The 24,981-nt window shown below is 43.9% G+C and overlaps 1 protein-coding gene across 1 annotated transcript in view; it reads left to right on the forward strand.

The window, feature by feature from the left end:
• The first annotated feature begins 6,745 nt into the window (after window positions 1-6,745).
• LOC139315118 (signal-regulatory protein beta-1-like) overlaps window positions 6,746-24,981 on the forward strand; it is a 32,006-nt gene continuing 13,770 nt past the window's right edge. Inside the window, exons 1-3 of the mRNA XM_070941136.1 lie at window positions 6,746-6,845; window positions 15,894-16,217; window positions 17,252-17,575. Coding sequence (XP_070797237.1) covers window positions 6,746-6,845; window positions 15,894-16,217; window positions 17,252-17,575 — 748 coding nt within the window. The remainder of the gene's footprint in view (window positions 6,846-15,893; window positions 16,218-17,251; window positions 17,576-24,981) is intronic.

The raw sequence follows: 24,981 nt of genomic DNA on the forward strand, positions 1-24,981 counted from the left end.
GCTAGTAGATAAACATAAGCAGCATTTCTGACCTAGGGTAGGGTCATACTGTTTAACAAGATCTTGACTTTATTCCAAAATCCATGATATATAGTCTCCTCTATGCAATTGTTGTAGAGGCCCATTTTCCTTATCTATTCCCCCCTCAGCTGGGAATGTCAATAGTGCAACCTTAGGTGGTGGAGTTGACTTAGGTCTAAAGTAAGAACCCCATGCATAGACAATGCGTTTTTGGCGGTAGTGAACTTGACCTAAAGTGTCTCCACTTGGGGAATCAATGTTCATCTTATGTTCACTTGAGAGTCCTAGTGCGAATAATGTCCAAAGCCATAAACAAATCATAATCAACCATGGTGTGAAGCTCACTACGTCAGGGAAAGGGTTAGTGGTGCATGTGATTTGGGAAACAGGAGTAGCAATAAAAATCCTAGGTCTACCACAAAAACGTTCCTTATATATGTAAAACAAAATTACTAGTAAGATTAGAAAAACAAATACCCACAAAATGTACTCCCAAACTTCTAATAACATTAGCATGTGTAAGAAAGTGTTATATTAAAGCTAATAATATGTATATGTACAATGTGAAGGCAGTTGTCCTCTTTACAAATCTTCCGCCGTGCGTAGAGAATCAGCTTCCGGAGTGATTCAGCAAGGCTGATGGTCACCTGGTATCAGTCTCATCCAGTGGATCCAGGATTGTTCTCCTAAGATCTTAAAAACACAATTACAAAACCAATACATCTGGGCGAGTGCGCAAAGGAATCTGAGCAGTTGTAGTCCTTTTCAGTGGGGAAACAGCATAGGCAACCACTGAATCCTAAGAAAGAAAAAAATACAAAAATAGTCCAGATGATGAAGAATGCTATTCCCACTGGTGGCTGGATCCTTTGGATCATCAACTTCACTGGATTTCCTTGATGAGATTGAGCCCGTTCACTTGGGGTCTAACTTCCGTCCAGTTTGGATTAACATCCAATCATCGTGGTGGAATTTGTGGACTGGAAACTTCAAAGGTGGTGTTTGGGCTAATAGTCCTTGTTTCCTAAAAACTTCAAAATATCTGGACAGGTTATACACATATTGTTTCAATACTTTGTCTCTGGTTTCCAAGGAAGTAATGCATATGCTTCCTGTTGTGAAAACTACTCCAAACAACAGTTCATATGATGATAATCTGTCTAGGTTGGGTAAAACTCTTGACACCACTGTTGCTGTAGCATTACTGCAGATAAAAGCTGCAACCCACCCTGTGAGGTGGTCCACTATGACCAATAAATATTTTACACTCCCCACTTTTGGTAATTCTGTAAAATCCACATGAATACATTGAAATGATCTTAAAGCCATTTGTTGTTTTCTGACAGCATGTTCATTCACCTTTTTACAAACCAAACATTTGTTTATAATTGATGTTACTAAAGGATATATCCCAATACAATCATAGCTTAGTTTAAAAGTTCATGTACAATAGCTTGAAGTCCCCAATAACTCCACCCATATTTTGCCAAATGATGTCCAGAGACTAAGGGTTACAATGAATTAAGCAATAGCTGTCATAAAGTCAGCTTATTGCCCCCCACAAACTGGGTCCTCAATTCACCTACCTTAGAAAGGATGGAAGGCTGAGTCAACCTTGAGCCTGGTGAGATTCGAATTTACAGTAATTGCAGACAGCTGGTGTTAAATTACAATGCATTTATCCACTGAGCTATCCAGGCTCCCTGTCCATAGAGCTTAATTTAATGAATACAATTCAAAGGTTTGAGCAGACCAATTTCGAGGCAATTTGTCTCCAGGGGGTGTCCCTCCAAATCAGGTCTTGTTGTTGTATGTAAGCCAATTATTTCAACACCATAATGTTCTCATCCAAGGTGATCCATTGATCTGGTGTTGGTTAAGAACTGTGCTTGATTCAAATTGAGAACTGCAGGTAAAATCAAATCTGTGTTGCATTAAAATTGTTTTATTTTTGTTTAGAATCTTGAATCAGATAACCACCACCGAAGGATAGTTCTGACTTGATGTGGGGTGTTTACAATGAGGGCTCCCTCCAAAGGTCAATTGCCTACTTTCTGAGCCAACACCCCTCGTGCAATTCAATGTGTGTGTGTGTGTGTGTGTGTGTGTGTGTGTGTGTGTGTCTACAAAGAGACCGAATGGCTTTTCCAAATTTAGCAAACCCAATACAGGAGCCCTGGTTAAAGCCTGTTTCAAATTTTCAAGGCTTCCTCTTTCATGTCCCTCCCATTTCAAACTCCAAGATCCAGATTCAATTAATTTTGCATAGGATTGTCTTAATTCTTGCTTGTTTATAGATGGAGGCGGAGACGCTACCCCTCCTTTCTATCAGGAGTGATTTTTGTTTACTACTCCTGTTGGGGAAAAAAAGTCTTTCCCTTTAAAGATTGCTGAAAGGCAGAGCTTTCCCCATCCTGAATTCAAAACTCCTGGAATCAGTTTTATTGTTCCTAGTAAGGCAAGCAAGAAACAAACACATCTTTTATTCTTCCTTTTGTTGTGGCCCTTGTTGTGGAAATAAGGTGGCGTCTCAGTTTCTTAATGGCCCATTGGTAAAGGTGGGGGCTGAACTCTGCCGGAGTTTCTGCCTATTTTATTTAGGGGAATTTTCTTGTGCTTTTTTAATATTGAGCTTCTCAAATCTTCCAACACTCCCTTCACTGATTAAGTGTATTCAAATGCTTTGTTCACTTAATCTGATCTCTGTCAACGAAAAACACCACTTCTCTTCAGATCACCACTTCTCTCCTACTTCTTAGCACTTCCACATTTCAATCTGCCAACTTCCATAACTTTCCAAAAACAAATCACATACCTTCTCCTTTCCATCAATTCTACTTTCTCTAACTCCTTCTTATTATAACATTCAATTCGTCCTACCACTGCCATCCTGATTTCCAAGCCAGCACAAGTCTGTGTAGACAAACTTAAAGGCAACTTTCTGACTTCCCTTAAAACTTCCTCTCTTCCTTCAACTACCATATATCCCTCTATAAACAAATGAGCTCCTCAGCACCAATTATCTAATCTCCCCGCAAACTGAAGTGAACAAAAACGAGCATACTCTCGAGGCAGAATCCAACATTTTAGACAAAAATGCCACTGAATCTCTCCCACCACACATCGCAATTTCCAACTCATCTCTGTGACAATTCCCAAAAAGGGCAGTAACTTGTGCTACTAGCAAACAAACAAATAAACAACAAACAAACATACAAACGAACAAACGTGCCATCTGTTAAGGATGCAGAATGCACGCAAACATAAAAAAAACATTTAAGAAAGACAGCTTCAAAAATAAAACAATAGTAAAATGCAAGTCAGATTAAAAAAATCTTTCAAAATAATTTCTTTGAGATAGAATAAAAATAAGAATAAAAATAATTTTATTTCTATACCATCCTTCTCCCGAAGGACTCAAGGCGGTGTACAGCCTATTTTGTTTAAAAAAACAAGACAACACCAATTTAAAATAATTAAAAATATTAAATGGATTCGGCTCAATTTAAAACCTCAGAAATTTAAAACATCCGATTTAAAATTATGTTGCTAACCCAGCCTGGCGAAACAACAGGATTCTGAGTACAGGTTTAATGAAGCGTTTTTAAACCTCCAAAAATTTCCAGAAAAAATAAAATCAAAATTGTATTCAGAGCAGAAAAGTTTTCATATGCAAATTAAAGAGACCTAGCAGCAACAGCATTAGCCGATCACCCACTTCCCCCTTCTTTTTCTGGCTGCTTTTCTGAGAGAAAAAAAATGGTTAAACCGTAGCCCCCCCCCTCTTTTGTGCCTCTCATCTCCCAGGGGAAAAAAGGAGGGGGTGAGAGAAAGGAAAAAAGTTAAAAGGAACTGTTTCTCTCTTACAAAGGAAAAGAGGGGGGGAAGAGGGAAAAAATGTACAGCATGCAAGGAAGCCTCGCTTTTCTCTTCCATTCAGCATTCTTACAACAAAGCAACACAGTATTATTACTATACTAACATTAGTATTTCTCTAATTTCTCACTTTATCAACACACAGGCTTTTCATATTTGTACTGCAATCAACTTCTTGTTTAAACCAATTTCACATACAAAAAATCCCACTTCATGCAAACCAACCATTACAATAATCTCAAATATCTCTCACAGCCTCAAGCACAAATCATCTCACTTTGCTGGCAGCCACATATATCACAATCAATTAAATTCCATTCAAATTTACACACTATCATTATATATATACACATATATTTAACAGAAATCACACCAAATTGATCAAATCATATTATCTGTTTTCCCATTTAGACAGGCTCCACCTTTTTAACTGCCTGCTAAACCCCGGGAGGGAAGAACAGTAAACTCTGGCTGTTTAAGAATGTCAGTTTATCAGAAAATTTATAACACTGCAATTAGTTCTTCTCTTACCACACATAAGATTACACATAATACTTAGTTCCTTAATTCCAATTCCAGAGACTTCAGCACGCCAACTGGTCTCCTAGGAGGTTGATCAAACCCCACTCTTCCACCCTTTTAATGGGTAGGTACCTCTAAACAGAGAGACTTTAACTCTCTGATTTATACTTACCTGTTTTCTTTTCCTCTTTCTTTCTCTCTTTTTTCTTCTTATGTATTTTTGTTGAGTCTCTGTTGTCTGATCAACCTTCAAGGATTCTTGACTGGCCTGTCTTCGTCAGCGGGTTTACGGCACCTCCTCACTGAATCTCCATGGACTTCAAAGGAGTCCTAATGGCCGGCCAGTGGATTTTCCTTGGGGAGGCGTCGATTCCCGCTGAGGCAGGCTGTCTGGTAGAACAAAAGTTCTCTGCCTTGTAGTCCCATCTGCAGGGTGCCATAAATGTTGTGGATTTAATAAGACAAACACAACTTTTGGGTTGATCAGAGACAGATTTTATATATATATATTGCGCAATAGGTTCAAGGCTCTGTACATGAAGCGTTGAACAAAGACAGGAATTAGGTACAATGGTTTTATACCCTTCTAGACAAAGGATTCTTTTGAAGTCAGCAGTTCATATGGTCCTATACATTTATCAATTTTAATTGACATTACAGAGTTTCTTTGCAAAACAATCATAATTCTTTTTGTAGATTACTGAAGCATCTCTTTTATCTTTTGACGATGGACAACTTTTAACTCATGTGGATCCCCTTGACCTAACCAACCCTTAAGATGTATGTCATTAGAATGTTCCTTTCTTCTGACAACTTAGAGGCCTCCTAGAGGAACCAAAAGGACCTTGGCTGAGTTTGTACTCTTTCCAACCGGATGCATTGCTTTTTAGAATAGAGTGAATAGAAAGTTATCCAGTGGTCATCCATCAGAGCCCGCTTCATTACATTACTATACACCGAATGTAGCCCCACCCACCCAACGTTTGGCCCTTTGCCTCCAGCAATTTGCCTCCTTGCAGCAAACAGCCCATTTCAGCTTCAGCTTCAGCACAGCCTAATTAGCACAAGGAGCTGATTATCGGCCTCCCGAGGATCAGCTGTTTCAGGCTGCAGGGATTGCCGAAAATGGGGTGGCAATAGGCTATGGCAATTCCTGCAGCCTGAAACAGCTGATCCTCGGAAGACCGATAATCAGCTGCTTTTGCTAATCATGCTGTGCTGAAGCTGAAACTGAAACGGGCTGTTTGCTGTTTGCTGCAAGGAGGCAAATTGCTGGGAGGCAGAGGCAGATTTTTTTCCCCAAAAAAAGGTAGGTGCATCTTATAGTCCGGAGCGTCTTATACTCTGAAAAATATGGTACTTAAAAGGCAACCACAGTCCTCCAGCCCTCAAAGCAACAACAGTGAAAGAGTAGAGGAGTAGAGGAGGAGGAGGAGGAGGAGGAGGAGGAGGAGGAGGAGGAGGAGGAGGAGGAGGAGGAGGAGGAGGAGGACAACTGTGGGGTCCCTGATTCTCTTGGACCTTGGTGGTTTTCTTGCAGACGTTCCATTACCCAACAAGGTAACATCATCAGTGCTAGAAAGGAGCAGGAGAAGATTACAAATCAACAGTTGGAAGGGACCTTGTAGGTCATCTAGTCCAACCCCCCCCATCCAAGGAGGAGACTCTGTACTGTTTCTGACAGATGGCAATCCAGTCTCTTCTTGAAAGCCTCCAGTGATGAAGCTCCCACAACTTCCGAAGGCAACTTCTGTTCCATCGGTTGATGGCTCTCATTCTCAGTGAAACAGAAGATAAATCATTGCTTGCATCTTGGTTTATTCCACCCTCTTCTCTTTTTTTTTCTTTTCTTTAATTTATATGCCGCCCTTCTCCGGAGACTCAGGGCGGCTTACAATGCATTAAGCAATAGCCTTCATCCTTTTGTATATGTATACAAAGTCAGTTTATTGCCCCCACAATCTGGGTCCTCATTTTACCTACCTTTGAAAGGAATGGAAGGCTGAGTCAACCTTGAGCCTGGTGGGATTTGAACTTGCAGCAATTGCAAGCAGCAGATGTTAATAACAGTGCTTTAGTCCACTGTGCTACCAAGGCTCTTCTTGCATACACCTCCATCTGTTATCTTCTACTTTGGGACATTATCGATCTTGAACACCAGAATACCTCCGTCATCACTCTTCCATGGAGCTGTGCCAAAGAAAGCAATTGGCTCAAACTTAGAAACAGGAAACGCCAGTTCCTCTTTTGCTCTGTCTTTAAAAGGAAGCATTTTTGGAAGGGGTGAGGAGTAGCCCCAGATGTTTCTCCTGCCGCTGTCGCTGGCATGGCTGCCTTGAGGTCCTCCTTCACAATCCTGGGTTCACTTCAACTGTGGTTCCCCCTGCTTCTGCGACACCTGACGGAGTGTTCGTTTGAGAGAATAGGTGAGTATTTTTGCTCAGATTTCTAGCTGGAAGACATGGAGATTAGTAGATTCCTCAGCAGGTTCCAGATGCTGGATCCTTTGAGGTGAAAGTTTCTTCCATGGGCCAAGTGACCAAGTAGGAATGGCCAGGAAGAGGGCTGAGATTTGTGGCCGGCGGTCAAGAGTGGTCTCTGGTTTAGTGGGGGAGGGGGGGTCTTAGGAAGTTTTGAGGAAAAGAATATATGGACACTCCTTGCATTTTGGGCAGCAGCTTCAATGCTTCTGATGATGGTTTGTTTATTCGTTTGTTTATTCGTTGTATTAAATTTATGTGCTCCCCCATCTCAATGCAAAGAAACACTGTCTTATCATCCTAGGAGCCTTGGTAGTACAGTGGTCTAAAGCACCCTGTTATTAAGACCAGCTGCCTGCAATTACTGCAGGTTCGAATCTCGCCAGGCTCAAGGTTGACTCAGCCTTCCATCCTTTCTAAGGTAGGTAAATTGAGGACCCAGATTGTGGGGGCAATAAGCTGACTTTGTATAAAATATATAAAAGGATGAAGGCTATTGCTGAGCACATTGTAAGCCGCCCTGAGTCTCCGGAGAAGGGCGGCATATAAATCAAATTAAAAAAAAAAATCATGTAAAGTGTTAGTACCGCTTTATAATGCCTTGGTAAATATTTGGAATATTGCAACTAGTTTTGGTTGCCACAACGTAAAAGAGATGTGGAGACTCTAGAAAGAGTGCAGAGAAGAGCAACAAAGATGATTAGGGGACTGGAGGCTAAAACATAGGAAGAACGGTTGCAGGAACTGGGTATGTCTAGTTTAATGAAAAGAAGGACTAGGGGAGATATGATGGCAGAGTTCCAATATCTCAGGGGCTGCCCCAAAGAAGAGGGAGTCAAGCTATTCTCCAAAGCACCTGAGGGCAGGACAAGAAGCAAAGGATGGAAACTAACCAAGGAGAGAAGCAACCTAGAACTAAGGAGAAATTTCCTGACAGTTAGAATGATTAATCAGTGGAACAACTTGCCTCCAGAAGTTACGAATGCTCCAACACCAGGGGTGAAATCCAGCAGGTTCTGGAGAACCGGTAGCGGAAATTTTGAGTAGTTCGGAGAACCGGCAAATACGACCTCTGGCTGGCCCCAGAGTGGGGTGGGAATGGAGATTTTGCAGTATCCTTCCCCTGCCACGCCCACCAAGCCACGCCCACAGAACTGGTTGTAAAAAAAAATTGGATTTCACCACTGTCCAACACTGGAAGTTTTTAAGAAGAGATTGGACAACCATTTGTCTGAAATGGCATAGGGTCTCCTGGTTGAGTAGGGGGGGTTGGACTGGAAGACCTCCAAGGTATGGTGAAGTGATGGGATTCCAGGACAGGGAACAGAGATAAATGAGGTAGGGTAGAGGCTGGACATGTAGATAACCAATTTTACGCCCAGTTTTTCTGCCAGCTCGGAAGGAATGGGACGTGCTTCGGATAAATTGTGGGGAAAGTCCTCAGCAGGACTCAATCCTCATTTTGAGGTCCTTCTTCCCGGCTAGATGCTTCCCACTCATGGACAAGCCGTCTCTGCTGCAAATATGTGGGCAGGGAGGGGGTTAACTCTGTTGCTTCACACCACCTCCATCACGATCTGAGGTCAGCTAGATTGGGCACTTATTAACACCAAAACTCTTGCTTTTTTCAAGAGGCAAATGGACTTTCTGGTTTTTCTTTGAAGATCAGGACAAAATTCAGCAGTCCATCTGCATTTAAAAGATGAAGGCCACTCTTTTGAAGACAGCAAAGTCCACATTCTAGACAGAGAGGACCGCTGGTGTGAAAGAGGGGTCAAAGAGGCCATCTATGCCAAAATTGAACAGTCCTCTCTCAACAGAGGGAGAGGGATACAACATCATCTATCTCCAGTCCTTTCAGCAGTTCCAAGAAGGCTCCATACCTATTTGCACCACTCAGGTGACCCTGAGGACACAGACAAACCTCCAAGTGGCCTCAACGTCTCTCTAAAAGGATGCAAATGACCAGCTGTCTGCAAGGAGTATCAATCCTTCCGTTCCCCACCATCCAGCCGGAGCTGAAGAAGCTTCTTGGATGAGAAGCGAAATGCCTTCAAAGAAAAAACCAGAAAGTCCAGTTGCTGCTTGAAAAAAAAGCACCTTTGGGCCTTGGTGGCGCAGCAGACTAAAGTGCTGTTAAGTAACACCAGCTGCCTGCAATTACTGCGAGTTCAAATCTCACCAGGCTCAAGGTTGACTCAGCCTTCCATCCTTTCGAGGTAGGTAAAATGAGGACCCGGATTGTGGGGGCAATAAGCTGACTTTGTATAAATATACAAAAGTATGAAGGCTATTGCTTAACGCATTGTAAGCCACCCTGAGTCTCCGGAGAAGGGCGGCATATAAATCGAACCAATAAATACAATAAACTGTGACCTGGATGACTGAGAGTCTTCATAGATTCTGGGGCAGGGGTGAAATGCTCCCAGTTTGGACCGGATCGTCCGATCCGGTAGCAATTGCCGCGGGTGGTTCGGAGAACCGGTAGCAAAAATCCCTGCCCCTCTCCCCCCCCCATGTCCGTCTGAGCCGCGCGATCATTAGAGGCTTTTTTGTGTGTGTGTGATTATTCAACACCTTTATTGATTCTAAGTTCATCTGCTAAGGCATTAGCTGTAGTTTCCGATTTCCTTTTTTTAAAAAAAAATATTTTATTTTGATTAAAAGACAAAACAAAAAGAGTAAACACAGATATGACAATACAATTTTTTTAATTTTTTTTTTAATTTGATTTATATGCCGCCCTTCTCCGGAGACTCAGGGCGGCTTACAAGGCGTTAAGCAATAGCCTTCATCCTTTTGTATATTTATACAAAGTCAGCTTATTGCCCCCACAAACTGGGTCCTCAATTTACCTACCTTAGAAAGGATGGAAGGCTGAGTCAACCTTGAGCCTGGGGAGATTCGAAACAGCAGTAAATTGCAAGCAACAGATGTTAATAACAGTGCTTTAGTCCACTGTACTACAGGCTCGTTCTACACAACGAGTAAACATATATCAAGTCTTATGACTTGTATTTTAGATATTTACATCAGTAAAGTATATTCCTTTATACAGTATATATCTCTATACCTTTACATATATAACGATATCTTAAATTCCCTTTTTGATTTATTGTTTTCTTATTTGGTACTTAGATCCTATCTAGCTTTTCCCTTCCTTTTTTTCATGTTCCTGGTTCTATTTTGTTTTCCTTTTCTCCAGCCAATCGTACCATCTTTGCTATACTAGATACTAGATATACTAGTATCTTCTTTTTCCTGCATTTCTTTCGTAAGTTTATCCATCTCTGCGCACTCCATTGCTTTTAAAATTATTTTATCTTCTGGTGGTGTATCCCCTAATTTCCAACTCTTTTTTTTTTTAATTTGATTTATATGCCGCCCTTCTCCGGAGACTCAGGGCGGCTTACAATGCGTTAAGCAACAGCCTTCATCCTTTTGTATATTTTATACAAAGTCAGCTTATTGCCCCCACAAACTGGGTCCTCAATTTTACCTACCTTAGAAAGTCTGAGCAAACTCTGAGCAAAAACGATTCTTGCTGCTGTTAAAATATGGGTAATTAAGTACTGTATTTCTTTTTCATATTGGGTTGTAAATATTCCTAATAAATAGGTTTCTGGTTTCAGTGGTACTCCCTCTACAACCTCTTTGGCCGAACAGGTTGTTAAAAAAAATTGCTTTTAAAAGGTTAAAAAAAAAAAAAAAAGCCTCTGATGATCACAGCTGAGCTGCGTGATCGTCAGAGGCTTTTTTTTTTTTTACTTTTAAAAGCAATGCTTTCAAATTTCCCATTACACGCCGATGAGTTACTCACCTTATCTCAAGACCACAACATTCACGCTGTGCGATCTAGCGATACGTACAGATCTGTTATCTAGAAAGCCAAGATGTTTTTCTAGATGTGTGCAGATTAAAATAAGGAACCAAGCCTTAACGTAACTTAATCTCAAGGGTCTGGAGGCTAAAATTGTATGACTAACGGTTGAGGGACCTACGCGTGTCAGTCCTAATGAAGAGAAGGTGTTGTGACACAGATGGGTCAAACAAGGCAATCCTCTAGGACAGTGTTTCTCAACCTTGGTAGCTTGAAGATGGGTGGACTTCAACTCCCAGAATCCCCCAGCCAGCAGCTGGACTTCCTGGTTTTTCTTTTGAAGACGTTTCCCTTCTCATCCAAGAAGCTTCTTCCGCTCTGACCGAATGGTGGGGAATGGAAGGATTTACACTCCTTGCAGACAGCTGGTCATTTGCATCCTTTTAGAGGGTTGTTGAGGCCACTTGGAGGTTTACCTGTGTCCTCAGGGTCTCCTGAGTGGTGCAAACAGTTCCTGTAGTCTGCAATTTTTCCTCTGGAAATCCATTCCTACTCCCACACCATTCAAAGATGCTCATCCCAAATTGTATAGCTGAAGGTCTGTAGAGATTCTCAGTCATCCAGGTCATGGTTGCCCCAAAGGTAGGGTAGGAGCAGGAATGGATTTCCAGAGCAAAAAGTTGCAGACTACAGGAACGATTTGCACCACTCAGGAGATCCTGAGGACACAGACAAACCTCCAAGTGGCCTCAACGTCTCTCCAAAAGGATGCAAATCACCGGCTGTCTGCAAGGAATATAAATCCTTCCCTTCCCCACCCTCCAGTCAGAGCTGAAGAAGCTCCTTGGATGAGAAGCAAAACGTCTTCAAAAGAAATAAAAAATCCAGTTGCCTCTTGAAAAAAAGCAGTTTTGAGACAACCATGACCTGGATGACTGAGAATCTCTACCATCTTGGGTGTTGGCTATTCCGACCAGCTTAGTCTCATCTGAAAATTCGTTCCTCTTCTATTCCCTCATCTAAGTCATTTCTTTTTTTTTTCTTTTTTCTTTTTTTTTGAAAAAAAGTTTTATTTTAGATTAAAAAAAAAAACAACCCAACAACAATAACATAAAAATATCATCCTTACAAACGATCATAGACAGCATCTCAATCGGTTAAAATCATTTCGTGCTTACAATTCTCCACATCTCCTCATATAACAAATATTCTTTACTTAAACTAAAAATACATATTTAAACATTTCATATATGCTATCTCATCTCCATCCTTTTTTATCAAACCATTGATAAAATATCTCCCATATCAAATAGTATTGTTTATCTTCCTGTTCTCTTATTTCAAATGTCAACCTACTCATTTCAGCACAGTCCAACATTTTCATAATAATTTCTTCATCGGTAATTATCTTCTCTCCTTTCCAGTTTTTGGCAAATACAATTCTAGCCGCTGTTAAAATGTTCACAATTAAGTATTGTAATTCTTTATTAAATGTATATTGAAGAGTCCTGGGTTGGAACTTAGAAGACCTTCAAAATCCCTTCCAGGCCTATCATTCAATGGACTATTCCTCCCCACCCTGCCCCACTTTTCTGTCTACGTGATCTTGATCATGTTCGGAATTATCTACCTTGATCTAACAAAACAACCTTCAGCCTTGGAAATAGAGCCGGCGGTTTTGCTGTCACTTGATATCACATCGTACCACAAGTAACAAATCACCAGAGCGGTCCAACTTGCGCAACTTTTTTGTGGAAGATAAAAGCAACCTCTCTCCGTTCTGAATTTGTACGCCGTCCATCGTTTCCTACACGTCTGTCCTGTTTCCTTTTTAATTTTCCATTTCAGACTGAGACACGGACCCTGAGACACACAGCCACGAGGCAGCCGACACAGAGAAGATCCACACAAACAAACACACACACACACACACACTCACAAGCGTACTTATTTGGAGGGGATGCTGATGGCTTTTTAGCTTCTGCAAAGGTGCTTGGAGAATTCGGTAGCTGTTCCTGAAAACAGATTTAACAGATTAACAGAGTTGGAAGGGACTTTGTAGGTCATCTAGTCCAACCCCCTGCCCAAGCAGAGACCCTACACCATTGCTGACAGATGGCAATTCAAGCTTTTCTTGAAAGCCTCCAGGGATGAAGCTCCCACAACTTCCGAAGGCAACTTCTGTTCCATCGATTGATGGTTCTCACTGTCAGAAAACTTCTCCTTATTTCCAGGTTGAATTTCTCCTTGATCAGTTTCCATCCGTTATTCCTTGTCTGGCCTTCGAGTGCTTTGGAAAATAGCTTGACCCCCTCCTCTCTGTGGCAGCCCCTCAAGTATTGGAAGATGCTATCCTATCACCCCTGGTCCTTCTCTTCACTAGACTAGCCATGCCCAGTTCCTGCAACCTTTCATCGTATGTTTCAGCCTCTGGTCCCCTCATCATCCTGGTTGCTCTTCTCTGCACTCTTTCTAGAGTCTCAACATCTTTTTTATAGTGTGGTGACCAAAACTGGATGCAGGACTCTAGGTGTGGTCTTACTAAGGCTTTATAGAGTGGTATTAGTACCTGACTCGAGTACCTCACAAACGCTCCCTGGGTCCTTGGGAAGCCTGTGAAGAGACTATGCTCTTCTACACAGTTTTCAAGAAAGAAAGTTAAAAAACAAACAAGCCCAACACTAAAATTAAGGGAATTGTTTTTATATACAGGCCAAATGATCCAGAGCAGTTCTAGAAGAATATAGAACATATTGCTGAAAGGGACATCAGAAGTCTTCTAGTACAAGGAGCAACAAAGATGATGAGGGGACTGGAGGCTAAAACATATGAAGAATGGTTGCAGGAACTGGGAATGTCTAGTTTAATGAAGAGAAGGACTAGGGGAGACATGATAGCAGTGTTCCAATATCTCAGGGGCTGCCCCAAAGAAGAGGGAGTCAAGCTATTCTCCAAAGCCCCTGAGGGCAGGACAAGAAGCAATGGGTGGAAACTCGTCAAGGAGAGAAGCAACTTAGAACTAAGGAGAAATTTCCTGACAGTCAGAACAATGAATCAGTGGAACAACTTGCCTCCAGAAGTTGTGAATGCTCCAACACTGGAAGTTTTTAAGAAGAGATTGGACAACCATTTGTCTGAAGTGGTGTAGGGTTTCCTGCCTAAGCAGGGGGTTGGACTAGAAGACCTCCAAGGTCCCTTCCAACTCTGTTCTTCTATTCTATTCTAATTTCCTGCTCAAGGCAGAAAACCTGATACCATTTGCCTGAAATGGCTGTCCAATTTATTTTTTGAAAAAGTCCAGTGTTAGAGGACCCACAACTTCTACAGGATACAGAATAACAAGAGTTGGAAGGGACCTTGGAGGTCTTCTAGTCCAACCCCCAGAAGACCCTATACCCATGATGGCGAACCTATGGCACGCGTGCCACAGGTGGCACCGCGGAGCCATATCTGTGGGCACGCGAGCATTGCCCTAGCTCAGCTCCAGTGCACATGCGCGCGCCGGCCAGCTGATTTTCAGGCCTTCTGGTCCAGGGGTGGGTTCTAACATTGTTTAGTACCAGTTCTGTGGGCGTGGCTTATTTTGTAGGCATGGCTTGGTGGGAATAAATGTGACTGGGTGGGCGTGGCCAACTTTTTTTTTTGTTTAACTTTTAAAAGCATTTTTTCTACAACCTTAAGAGGTTGCAGGAAAAAATGCTTTTAAAAGCCTCTCTGGTGATCAGGCAACTCAGCTGGGATCACCAGAGGCTTTTAAAGGCATTTTTTTTTCCTACAACCTCTTCGGCTGAAGAGGTTGTAGAAAAAATGCTTTTACAAGTAAAAAAAAAAGAACCTCTGATGGGGGTAAACGAGCCATGACCAGGCCGGGGACCGGTTTGGGGGCGTGGCCAATGTTATTACCAGTTCTCCAAACTACTACAAATTTTTACTACCGATTCTTGCGAACCGGTGCGAACCGGGAGCAACCCACCACACTCCGGTTCCACCAGGAGTCGGGAAATGGGCTGTTTCCGGCCTCTGGAGGGCCTCCGGGGGTGTGGGGAAGGCCGTTTTTGCCCCCCAAGGCTCCAAGAAAGCCCCTGGAGCTTGGGGAGGACAAAAAACGGGCCTACCTGGCCCACTGTGCCATTGCGTGCCAAAAGCGTGGGGAGCGTGGGGGGGTGGGTCGTGCGTGCATGCACAGGGAGGCGGAGCACATTGAATTATGGGTGCAGGCACGCACATGCATGACCCCCTGCACTCCCCCCGCTTTTGGCAGGCAACGGCAAAAAGGTTAGCCATCACATGGTTGTCGAATCTCTTCTTAAAAACTTCCAGTGTTGGAGCATTCAGAACTTCTGGAGGCAAGTTGTTCCACTGATTAATTGTTCTCACTCTCAGGAAATTTCTCCTTAGTTCTAGGTTGCTTCTCTCCTGGATTAGTTTCCACCCATTGCTTCTTGTCCTGCCCTCAGGGGCTTTGGAGAATAGCTTGACTCCCTCTTCTTTGGGGCAACCCCTGAGATATCGGAACACTGCTAACATGTCTCCCCTAGTCCTTCTTTTCATTAAACTAGATATACCGAGTTCCTGCAACCGTTCTTCGTATGTTTTAGCCTGCAGTCCCCTAATCATCTTTGTTGCTCTTCTCTGCACTCTTTGTAGAGTCTCAACATCTATTTTATAAAGTGGCGACCAAAACTGGATGCAGGATTCCAAGTGTGGCCTTACCAAGGCATTATAAAGTGGAATTAACACTTTTTTTAAAAAAAAAATTGATTTATATGCCGCCCTTCTCCAGAGACTCAAGGCGGCTTACAATGCATTAAGCAATAGCCTTCATACTTTTGTATATTTATACAAAGTCAGCTTATTGCCCCCACAAACTGGGTCCTCAATTTACCTACCTTAGAAAGGATGGAAGGCTGAGTCAACCTTGAGCCTGGTGAGATTCGAACCAGCAGTAATTGCAGGCAGCTGTGTTAATAACAGGGTGCTTAGACCACTGTACTATCAAGGATCACTTCACATGATCTTGGATCTATCCCTCTTTTAATGCGGCATAGACTGTGGCCATTCATATAATAATAATAATAATAATAATAATAATAATAATAATAATAATAACAACAACAACAACAACAACAACAACAACAACAACAACAACAATCAGATGCCATTTTCCTTTTCAGTTGGTGGGCGTCCCAGTACGAGCCATGAAGCTGTGACAATCATAGCTGGCAAGACCCTCATTCTCACCTGTATCCTGAGTCAGAGGGATCTGCCAGGAAGCGCCGAATGGTACAAAGACCTGGGCAATGACCGGAAGATAATTTTGAGGGAAAATGACACATCTTCTCGTGGGGTGAGGCTCGTGCAAGGATCGCCAATTGACTTCAGTGTCAGACTCAACAACATCGGCCCCGAAGATAGCGGGACCTACTGTTGCTCGGTAGTCAAGGAAGGTCCCCAAAGGAGAAAATTTATAAAGACAAAATCGGTGGTCTCTGTGATTGGTAGGTGCTATTCAGGTGGGATCTACTCTAGTCAATTCTGAGACATTTGGGAGTGAATCTGATGGGAAACTGCTGGAAGGAGGAGTCAAGCAGGGACCTAGCTTGGAGTCCTTGCGCAGTCACAAGAGGCAAAAGGCAGTTTTGTTCCTTATGCCATCAGTCTTATAAATTCACAGGTTTCTTTTTTTTTTTCCCTGCCATGTATAGGTATACATTCGAACTAGACTGTGATGTTTCTCTGTGTCATATATGTATGTGTATGTGGGTATATGAATAATGGTTATCCTTTGAGAGCTGAATGCAATGAAATTTCATTTTAATGTATGCTGGTGAGTGTACATTTAAAGTGACAATAAAGTTTCTCTTCTCTTCTCTTCTCTTCTCTTCTCTTCTCTTCTCTTCTCTTCTCTTCTCTTCTCTTCTCTTCTCTAATTGCTATTCTGTTCTGTTCTGTTCTGTTCTGTTCTCTATTCCATTCCATTCCATTCCAATTCTAACTCTGATTCTGATTCTAATTATTTTCTTTTCTGTTCTGTTCTGTTCTGTTCTATTCTAATTCTAATTCATATTCTTATTCTAGTCAAAATGGAGCTTCAGAATTTAAACCGACCAGCACAAACAAAGCTGCTTCCTGCAAAAGCTCATGTGCCTTTGCTTCTCCTTTATGTCTTATAGGAGGGGTCAATCATCTCCAAGCCTTAGTCCAGAGTCGCCCCTTTTGTCTTAATTGTTCTTGCCTTCTGGCAGCTCTGCACATGCGCGCACTGGGAATACGTTACTCCTGTTCATCTGCCTCGCTGACGTCAGACTCTGGAGGCTCTGGAGTCAGCACATAACTCCCAGATGGCCCTGGCCCCATCTCTGCCTCTGATGCAGAGCCCTCGTCTGAGCCTTCCCCAGACTCCAAGACTGGCCCATGTTCCTCCCCAGCCTCCTCACTGTCCGACTCTGCTGCCAGCTCCGCAGGCTGCCGGTGGACCACAACACGAGGTAGGAGGGAACATTAACTGATGCCTTCATGCTTCCTTTCTCAGCCCATCCATCCCACCCTTTGCTTCGTGGCCCCTCAGACAGCATCGCGGTGGGGTCCCAGGTTTCTTTCAATTGTTCTGCAAAAGAATTCCCCACCCAAGAAATCACAGTCATCTGGTTAAAGGATAAGAATGAAATACAGCCTGCCATGATCAACTTCCTGAATTATACTGCAGAGAAGGGCATCCTATACGGCGTGGAGAGCACGGTGGACATTTTGCTCAGACAAGAAGATATGGGGTCAGTGCTGTCATGCCAGGTTCAACACAGCTCCTTGGAGGATCCCTTACAGCAGGACCTTCTACTACTCGGTGAAGTCGTAAGAGGTAGGTGAGCTCTGGGTTGCAGGAAGGGACGAGGTCATGAAGTTTGGGCCTGGTATAAGAGGGGCCCTCTGTTCTGTCCCCAACCACATGCGCACACACCAACAGACGTTCAAGAGTTAAAGACCAAACCAGCCGGCAAAATCCTTTTCCTTATGATAACAGAACTTGGCAACAATCTAGTGGCTGCCTGCCAAGAGTTTATTATTTACGAAGAGGAGAGATAACTTCTCCCCACTTCTGATACATCAAAAGAAACAGCTCAATAATTACGGAGTTAATCAAGTCCAGAGATAATCCAGCAAAGTCTATAGCAAAAAGTCCGGCAATGCAGAATGGCGTGGAAGCTTTCAGCTTTGTTCATCACAAGGTTTGACTGGCCACCACGCTCCCTTTTATATCCTGTGGGGTGTGGTCCAGTAACTTGGGCACGCCTTTTCTTCTGTTGCGCATGCTCTCTGCGACGCTGGCATGGATCCAGCCAAGACTCATTACCCTCATCACTGTCCATCTGTGGCTGCATGGACGTGCTTGGCCCCGGCCCTATCTCTTGCCCTTCGGCGGACACCGAAGGCATTGCCAGAGAGGAGGGTCCTGGAGAGGGAGGCCTTGCCAACTCCTCTCCTTCACTCTTGGAGTCCTCTCCTGCCGATGACACAGGCTCAGGTAACAGAGCCACAACACCCTCCATGGCAGAGTTAAGGTACCAGGCAGACCCAGGTTCTCATCCCACGGAAGCCCACTGAGACCAACCACACTTTCTCAACCTATGCTACCTCACAGGGCTGTGGTTTTGAGAAGTAGGTCTTCAGAAAGACCTCTGGCTGTTTCCCTAGGGACATGGGTCAAGATGAGTAGAGTTCCCAGTTGGTGAGATATAATTTAATCCTGATTATCCCAGAGTTGTTTCAGTTTGCTGTAGTGGTGTGTATTATGATGGTCTGTTGTACTGCCCAGCCAGATGTTCAGAGTAGATTTGGCATGATTTGTCCTCCTGAAGGACCCAGGATAGGCAGAGGTGGTGTTAACAGATATTGTCGCTGGATATAAGCTCTTCTGAGTGAAGCTGCCTTTTGCAATTGACCGATGGCGAATTTGTCAATGCCGATGATGGTGTTCAAATTGTGGTCCAGATGTTTTGGGATTGCACCTAAGGCACCTATGACTATTGGTATTACCTTTGCCTTTCTTTCTTTCTTTCTTTCTTTCTTTCTTTCTTTCTTTCTTTCTTTCTTTCTTTCTTTCTCTTTCTTTCTTTCTTTCTTTCTTTCTTCTTTCTTCCTTCCTTCCTCCCTCCCTCCCTCCCTTCCTTCCTTCCTTTCTTCCTTCCAGTGATGGGTTGTTTCCGGTTCGAACCGGTTCGCAAGAACCGGTAGTAAAAGTTTGTAGTAGTTAGGAGAACTGGTAATAACATTGGCTGGCCACGCCCCTGAACCCATCCCCAGCCCAGTTGCCGGTTGCTTACCCCGTCCACCTCATCAGAGGCTTTTTTCTTTTTCACTATTAAAAGCATTTTTTTCTACAACCTTTTCAGCCAAAGAGGCTGTAGGAAAAAAAATGCCTTTAAAAGCCTCTGGCGATCCCAGCTAAGTTGCCTGATTGTCAGAGGCTTCTAAAAGCATTTTTTTTCCTGCAACCTCTTAAGATTGTAGAAAAAAATGCTTTTAAAAGTAAAAAAAAAAAAATTGGCCACGCCTACTCAGTCACATTACTCCCCACCAAGCCACGCCCACAAAATAAGCCAAACCCACAGAACCAGTAGTAAAAAATTTTAGAACCCACCCCTGCTTCCTTCCTCTCTTCGTCTCTTTCTTTCTTTCTTTTTCTTTCTTTCTTTTCTCTTTCTTTCATTCTTCTATCATCTATTTATCTGTCTATCATCCTCCCTCCCTCCCTTCCTTCCTCCTCTCTCCCTTCCCCCCTCTCTCCATCTTCTCTCCTCACTTTCTTTCCTCCCTTCCTTCTTTTCCTTCTCTCTCTCTCTTTTCTATCATCTATCTATCTTTCTATCTATCCTTCACCCTTCCTTGTTTCCTTCTTCTCTCCTCAACCTCTCAACTTCCTTCCCTCCTTCCTCCCTCCCCCCTCTCTTTTCTTTCTTTCTTTCTTTCTTCTATCATCTACCCTCCCTCCCTTCCTTCCTCCCTCTCTCCCTTCCTCCCTCCCTCTCCACCTTCCCTCCTCCCTTTCTCTCCTCCCTTCCTCCTTTTCCTTCTTCTCTCTCTCTTTCTTTTTTCTATCATCTATCTTTCTATCTATTCTTCTCCCTTCCTTCTTTCCTTCTTCTCTCAACTTCTCAACTTCCTTCCCTCCTTCCTTCCTCCCTCTCTCTCTCTTCTTTCTTTCTTTCTTCTATCATCTATTTATCTATCATCCTCCCTCCCTCCCTTCCTTCCTCCCTCTCTCCCTCTCTCCCTTCCTCCCTCCCTCTCTCCACCTTCCCACCTCACTTTCTCTCCTCCTTTCCTTCTTTTCCTTCTTCTCTCTCTCTTTTTTCCATCATCTATCTTTCTATCTATCCTTCTCCCTTCCATCTTTCCTTCTTCTCTCTGCAACCTCTCAACTTCCTTCCCTCTCTCCCTCCCTCCCTCTCTCTCTTTTCTTTCTTTCTTTCTTTCTTTCTTTCTTTCTTTCTTCTCTCTCTCTCTCTCTCTCTCTCTCTCTCTCTCTATCATCTCAGTTGGGGTGCCTTAGAGAGGGGGAGATCCTGGATGGCCTAGAACAGGCACCTACCCATCTGCCCCCTGCCCCTCCCCCCAAGACCTCTCCCATCCCTGGAGCAGACTTTATTAGGATTAAATCAAAATCATCCACTGTTTTTTCTCCACAGGCTCAACACAGAATACTCCCACCAATCTCTGGATTGCCCTTTTTCTGAACAAAGCAGCCGTCCTTCTTCTTGTCTCCTTCCTCTTCCTAATTAAAGTGTGCAAATGCAATTGTGCAAGAAATGACTTCAGATTATCCCAGGAAGCGAGACAGTCTGGAAAGTGAAGTTAAGAGCTCCTATTCCTGACAGACTTTCAGGATGAGAAAGGATCTGTTTAGGGAATCAATCATATCGTTGCTAAAATGCTTTGTATAATGCTTCATCCTTGCAACCCCATCACATTATCTCTCTCTATAAAAATGGCTATGTGTGTGTATGTTCCAGCATAACTCTGGAACGCCTTGAGTCATTTCAACCAAACTTGGTACACAGATGGCTTACTCCCTGGAAACAAATACTGTGGGGGTAAGACACCCCTAACACACCTCGGGGTATGTGTTCTGTTAAAACACAGCCTGTTGTGCCTTAAAATGGCTTCTACCGTACTGCCTTAAAATGGCTTCTACTGTACAGCACAGTGGAGTTGCCGTGGTAATGGCTTCACAGTACTCCACAAGGGGACTCCCTCTGGTAAGGGGGAAAATCCAAGATTAGAAATTACATTTGGTCTGGACATTTTCAACAAAAGCTTTGATTATTCTTGAGGGCAAATGTATGGCCATGATCAATAAAACATTACTGCAACTCAGCATGCCTACACCACTATGAGACCGACACGATGTACTTCATGCAGATTACATACGAGAAAAGAACTATAACATCGAACAGTTTAGTGCATATATTGTGGACAAGAAGCCACTTCTAAATCAAGATCAGAAAAAAAGCATACCAAATCAGCTAGCACAGGGCTCTGCAACGTTAAACACTCAAAGAGCCATTTGGACCCGTTTCCCACAGAAAAGAAAACACCGGGAGCCACAAAAACCCTTCCCGTGCCTGACTATTTCTTGAGCAGCCACAAAACTAGCATATGTAGTTGAATTAAACATTCTGTTTTCTTCTGAAACTTTTTTTTCCTTGGATTTATTCATGGTTGGCCTACCGGGGGTTGAAAAGCTCAATAAATCGCGTGTTGGTGGGTGTCGCACATTGGTGGTTGTGACGCCTATTTTGAGTGACAGGGAGCCACAGCAGAGGGGTGAAAGAGCCACATGCGGCTCCAGAGCCGCAGGTTGCTGACCCCTGAGCTAGCAAAACAACAAGGTGATATCATTTTACCTGACACTTCTGGGGCCACAAGGTGTTCTGTCCCCATCTCTCTCACACACACACACACAAACAGACAGCCGGGGGTTAAATTAACTGGCAGACAACCAATTCTTCCGATAAGACGCTTGGCAGCAACCCAGTAGCTGCTTGCCAAGAACTTTTACTCAATAAACAAAATACCCACAGTCAAGAATTGTCCAGTTCGTAAAATAAATCCAAGGCCGATAATGTTGTTTCCAAAGATGCAATGTGACTCGATAGTAGTTAGTTTTGTCCGTCACAGAGTCTGAATGGCCACCTCACCCCCTTTTATATCCTGTGGGGTGTGGTCCAGTGACTCAGCCTAATCTCTCTGGCACGCCTTTTCTTCTGTTGCGCGCGCTTATCTCTGCGACGCTGCCGAGGATCCAGCCAAGACTCATTACCCTCATCACTGTCCACCTGTGCCTGCGTGGACGTGCTTGGCCCCGGCCCTATCTCTTGCCCTTCGGCGGACACCGAAGGCATTGCCAGAGAGGAGGGTCCTGGAGAGGGAGGCCTTGCCAACTCCTCTCCTTCACTCTCGGAGTCCTCTCCTGCCGATGACACAGGCTCTGGTAATGGAGCCACAACACAGGGAAAACATTTTTAGCTAATTTAATTCTCAGGACTCAGAGTGAAGTTGCTCTTCCTGTCTAATACAGGATTGGGATAAATAAATACCTGGGCAACACCAGGCTGTCACCTAGTAAGCCTATAAAACCTAAACGGAGATTTTTTAAAAAAAATCAAGCTCACTCTGTTTTGCCATGTCTGTGACACAGAGGAACTGATATTTAAATGTAGATGCTGATTCTTTGGGATTTTTTTTTCTAAAAAAAATAAATAGGGAGCCTGGATAGCTCAACAGACTAAAAGCCTGTTATTAACATTCAGCTGTCTGCAATTACTGTAAGTTCGAATCTCTCCAAGGCTCAAGGTTGACTCAGCCTTCCATCCTTTCTAAGGTAGGTGAAATGAGGACCCAGTTTGTGGGGGCAATAAGCTGACTTTGTATAAATATACAAAAGAATGAAGGCTATTGCTTAACGCATTGTAAGCCGCCCTGAGTCTCCGGAGAAGGGCGGCATATAAATCTAATTTTTTAAAAAAATAATAATAAAAGAAGTAAGCTGAAGTAATAATTCTTTTGACGTTCATTTAAATTGTGGGAAGCCCTCTCCCCCACCCTTGAGAATGAAATATTTTGGGGAATATTAAAAGAGGCAGAATAACACTTCCAGAAGATAGGCTCAAGATACAGAAGGATCTTGACAGACTTGAACATTAGGTGCTATCTAACAAAATGAAATTCAAGGGTGAAGAAAGCAAGGTTCTACATTTAGGAAAGAAAAACAAAAGGCACAGGCACTGTATATGTGGTACCTTGCTCAATCCAAGACCTTAGCGCCTTCCGCCGTGCCCTTAAAACCCACTTTTTTCAGCAAGCCGGGCTGGCTTAAGAAGAAATTTTAAATGGTTTAATTGGTTTGTATTTTTAATTTATATATATTTTAATTGTTTTTAATATTTGTATTTCATGTTTTTTAATTCTGGCTGTACACCGCCCTGAGTCCTCAGGGAGAAGGGCGGTATATAAATTTAAAATAAAATAAAATAAAAATAAAATAAAATCATAGTAACTGTGAGAGGGATCTTGGAGTCCTAGTGGACAATCACTTAAATAGGAGCCAGCCGTGTGCTGCAGCTGCCAAAAAAGCCAATGCAATCCTAGGCTGCATCAATAGAGGGATGGAATCAAGATAGGAGGTGAGATGGGAGGGGGGACATTCCTGGGAGCTGAAGTAGTAGATATGGGGAGAGTGATTTGGAAGATGGCCAATGAGATGCAGAAAATTGGGGAATGGAAAGGGAAGGTTTGGGGTCAGGAAGTCAGTGTTGGCTACACCATAATCGGGGACAGATTGTCGTGCTAAATAAATGAAAGATTTCATCAAAGACTATTTGTTTGGAAATGCAATTTATTTTATTTGAGACGACATCGAAACCTGACACTCCGCCCTCTGCCTTTTATCCCCAGAGCTAGGGTGGGGCTTCACTAGCAGCAGTGGCTCTTCGGTCCCAAGGACCGGCCCATAGATTTCCACTGCTCTCCTCTCCTCTGCCTTCTGCGCATTTGTGTGTCAGGCACTGGGCCCAGCTGTTCCTCCTCCTCCTCATCAGCCACCTCAGACCTGGGGGCTGTTGACTCTCCATCTGAGGGCTGATGGACGGCCCAGGCTCCGCCTCTCTCTCCCTCTCTCTCTCCCTCCCTCCCTCCCTCCCTCCCTCTCTCTCTCTCTCTCTCTCTCTCTCTCTCTCTCTCTCTCTCTCTCTCACAGCTCCATTCCTTCTTCCCTCTCGGAGCTATCAGGTTGCCTTGATGCTGATCCTGACTCCCACGCCTCCTCCTCCTCCTCTGATTCAGCTGCTGGAGGGGCCGGCAGCTGACATGCCACAACATATGGAGGCAGAGGCCAGGGGGAGAAGGCAGGTGATCTGGACATGCTGAGCAGCTGCCTCTCTCATGGGAGGCTCGCAGGGGGCTTGCACGGCGGCAGAGGCAGCAGGCGGAGGCAGAAGGATGGGGGATGGGAGAGGCAGGCAATCCCGATGCCCTGTGTGGGTGGTTGTTCGATGGTGGGACGGAGTGGGCGGTGCATTGGGGTCACCTCTGCCTCCACCTGGCTCTGCTGCGAACTTTTCGCCCAAAAGGAGACGAAGCTACGTGTGCTCTCCGTTTCAAACCCATCCTTTTTCCAAGCACACAAAGTTTTGAGTCTCTGTCATTTCTCTGTCTGGGTGAAAAGTGTTTGGTACGCCTGTGGGATGCTTGGGAATGGAGCGATTTGCTCTGGAGGAGGACTGTGGGATCTTTAGGGAGCTCTCTGAGCTTGGTTGCTTTCTTGCAGATGTTTCATGACCCAACTAGGGAACATCATCAGTGTCACAAGGGAATGGGATTTGTGGAGGGGGGGAGGAGTGGGAGGAGGAGGAGGAGGAGGAGGAGAAGGAGGAGGAGGAGGATTGTGGGGTCCTTAGGGAGCTCTCTGAACTTGGTTGATTTCCTGCAGATGTTTCATGACCCAACTAGGTAGCATCATCTGTGTCACAAGGGAATGGGATTTGTGGAGGGGGGGAGGAGTGGGAGGAAAAGTAGGAGGAGGAGGAGAAGGAGAAGGAGAAGGAGGAAAAGGAGGAGGAGGAGGATTGTGTGGTCCTGGGGCTCTCTGAGCATGGTTGCTTTCTTGCAGATGTTTCATGACCAAACTAGCTAACATCATCAGTGTCACAAGGGAATGGGATTTGTGGGGGGGGGAGGGCGAAGAGAAGGGGGAGGGAGGAGAATTGT

The sequence above is a fragment of the Pituophis catenifer genome, unplaced genomic scaffold (assembly GCF_029215685.1).
Source record: "Pituophis catenifer annectens isolate HBS135680 unplaced genomic scaffold, rPitCat1.0.hap2 SCAF_3, whole genome shotgun sequence".
Classification (NCBI taxonomy): domain Eukaryota; kingdom Metazoa; phylum Chordata; class Lepidosauria; order Squamata; family Colubridae; genus Pituophis; species Pituophis catenifer.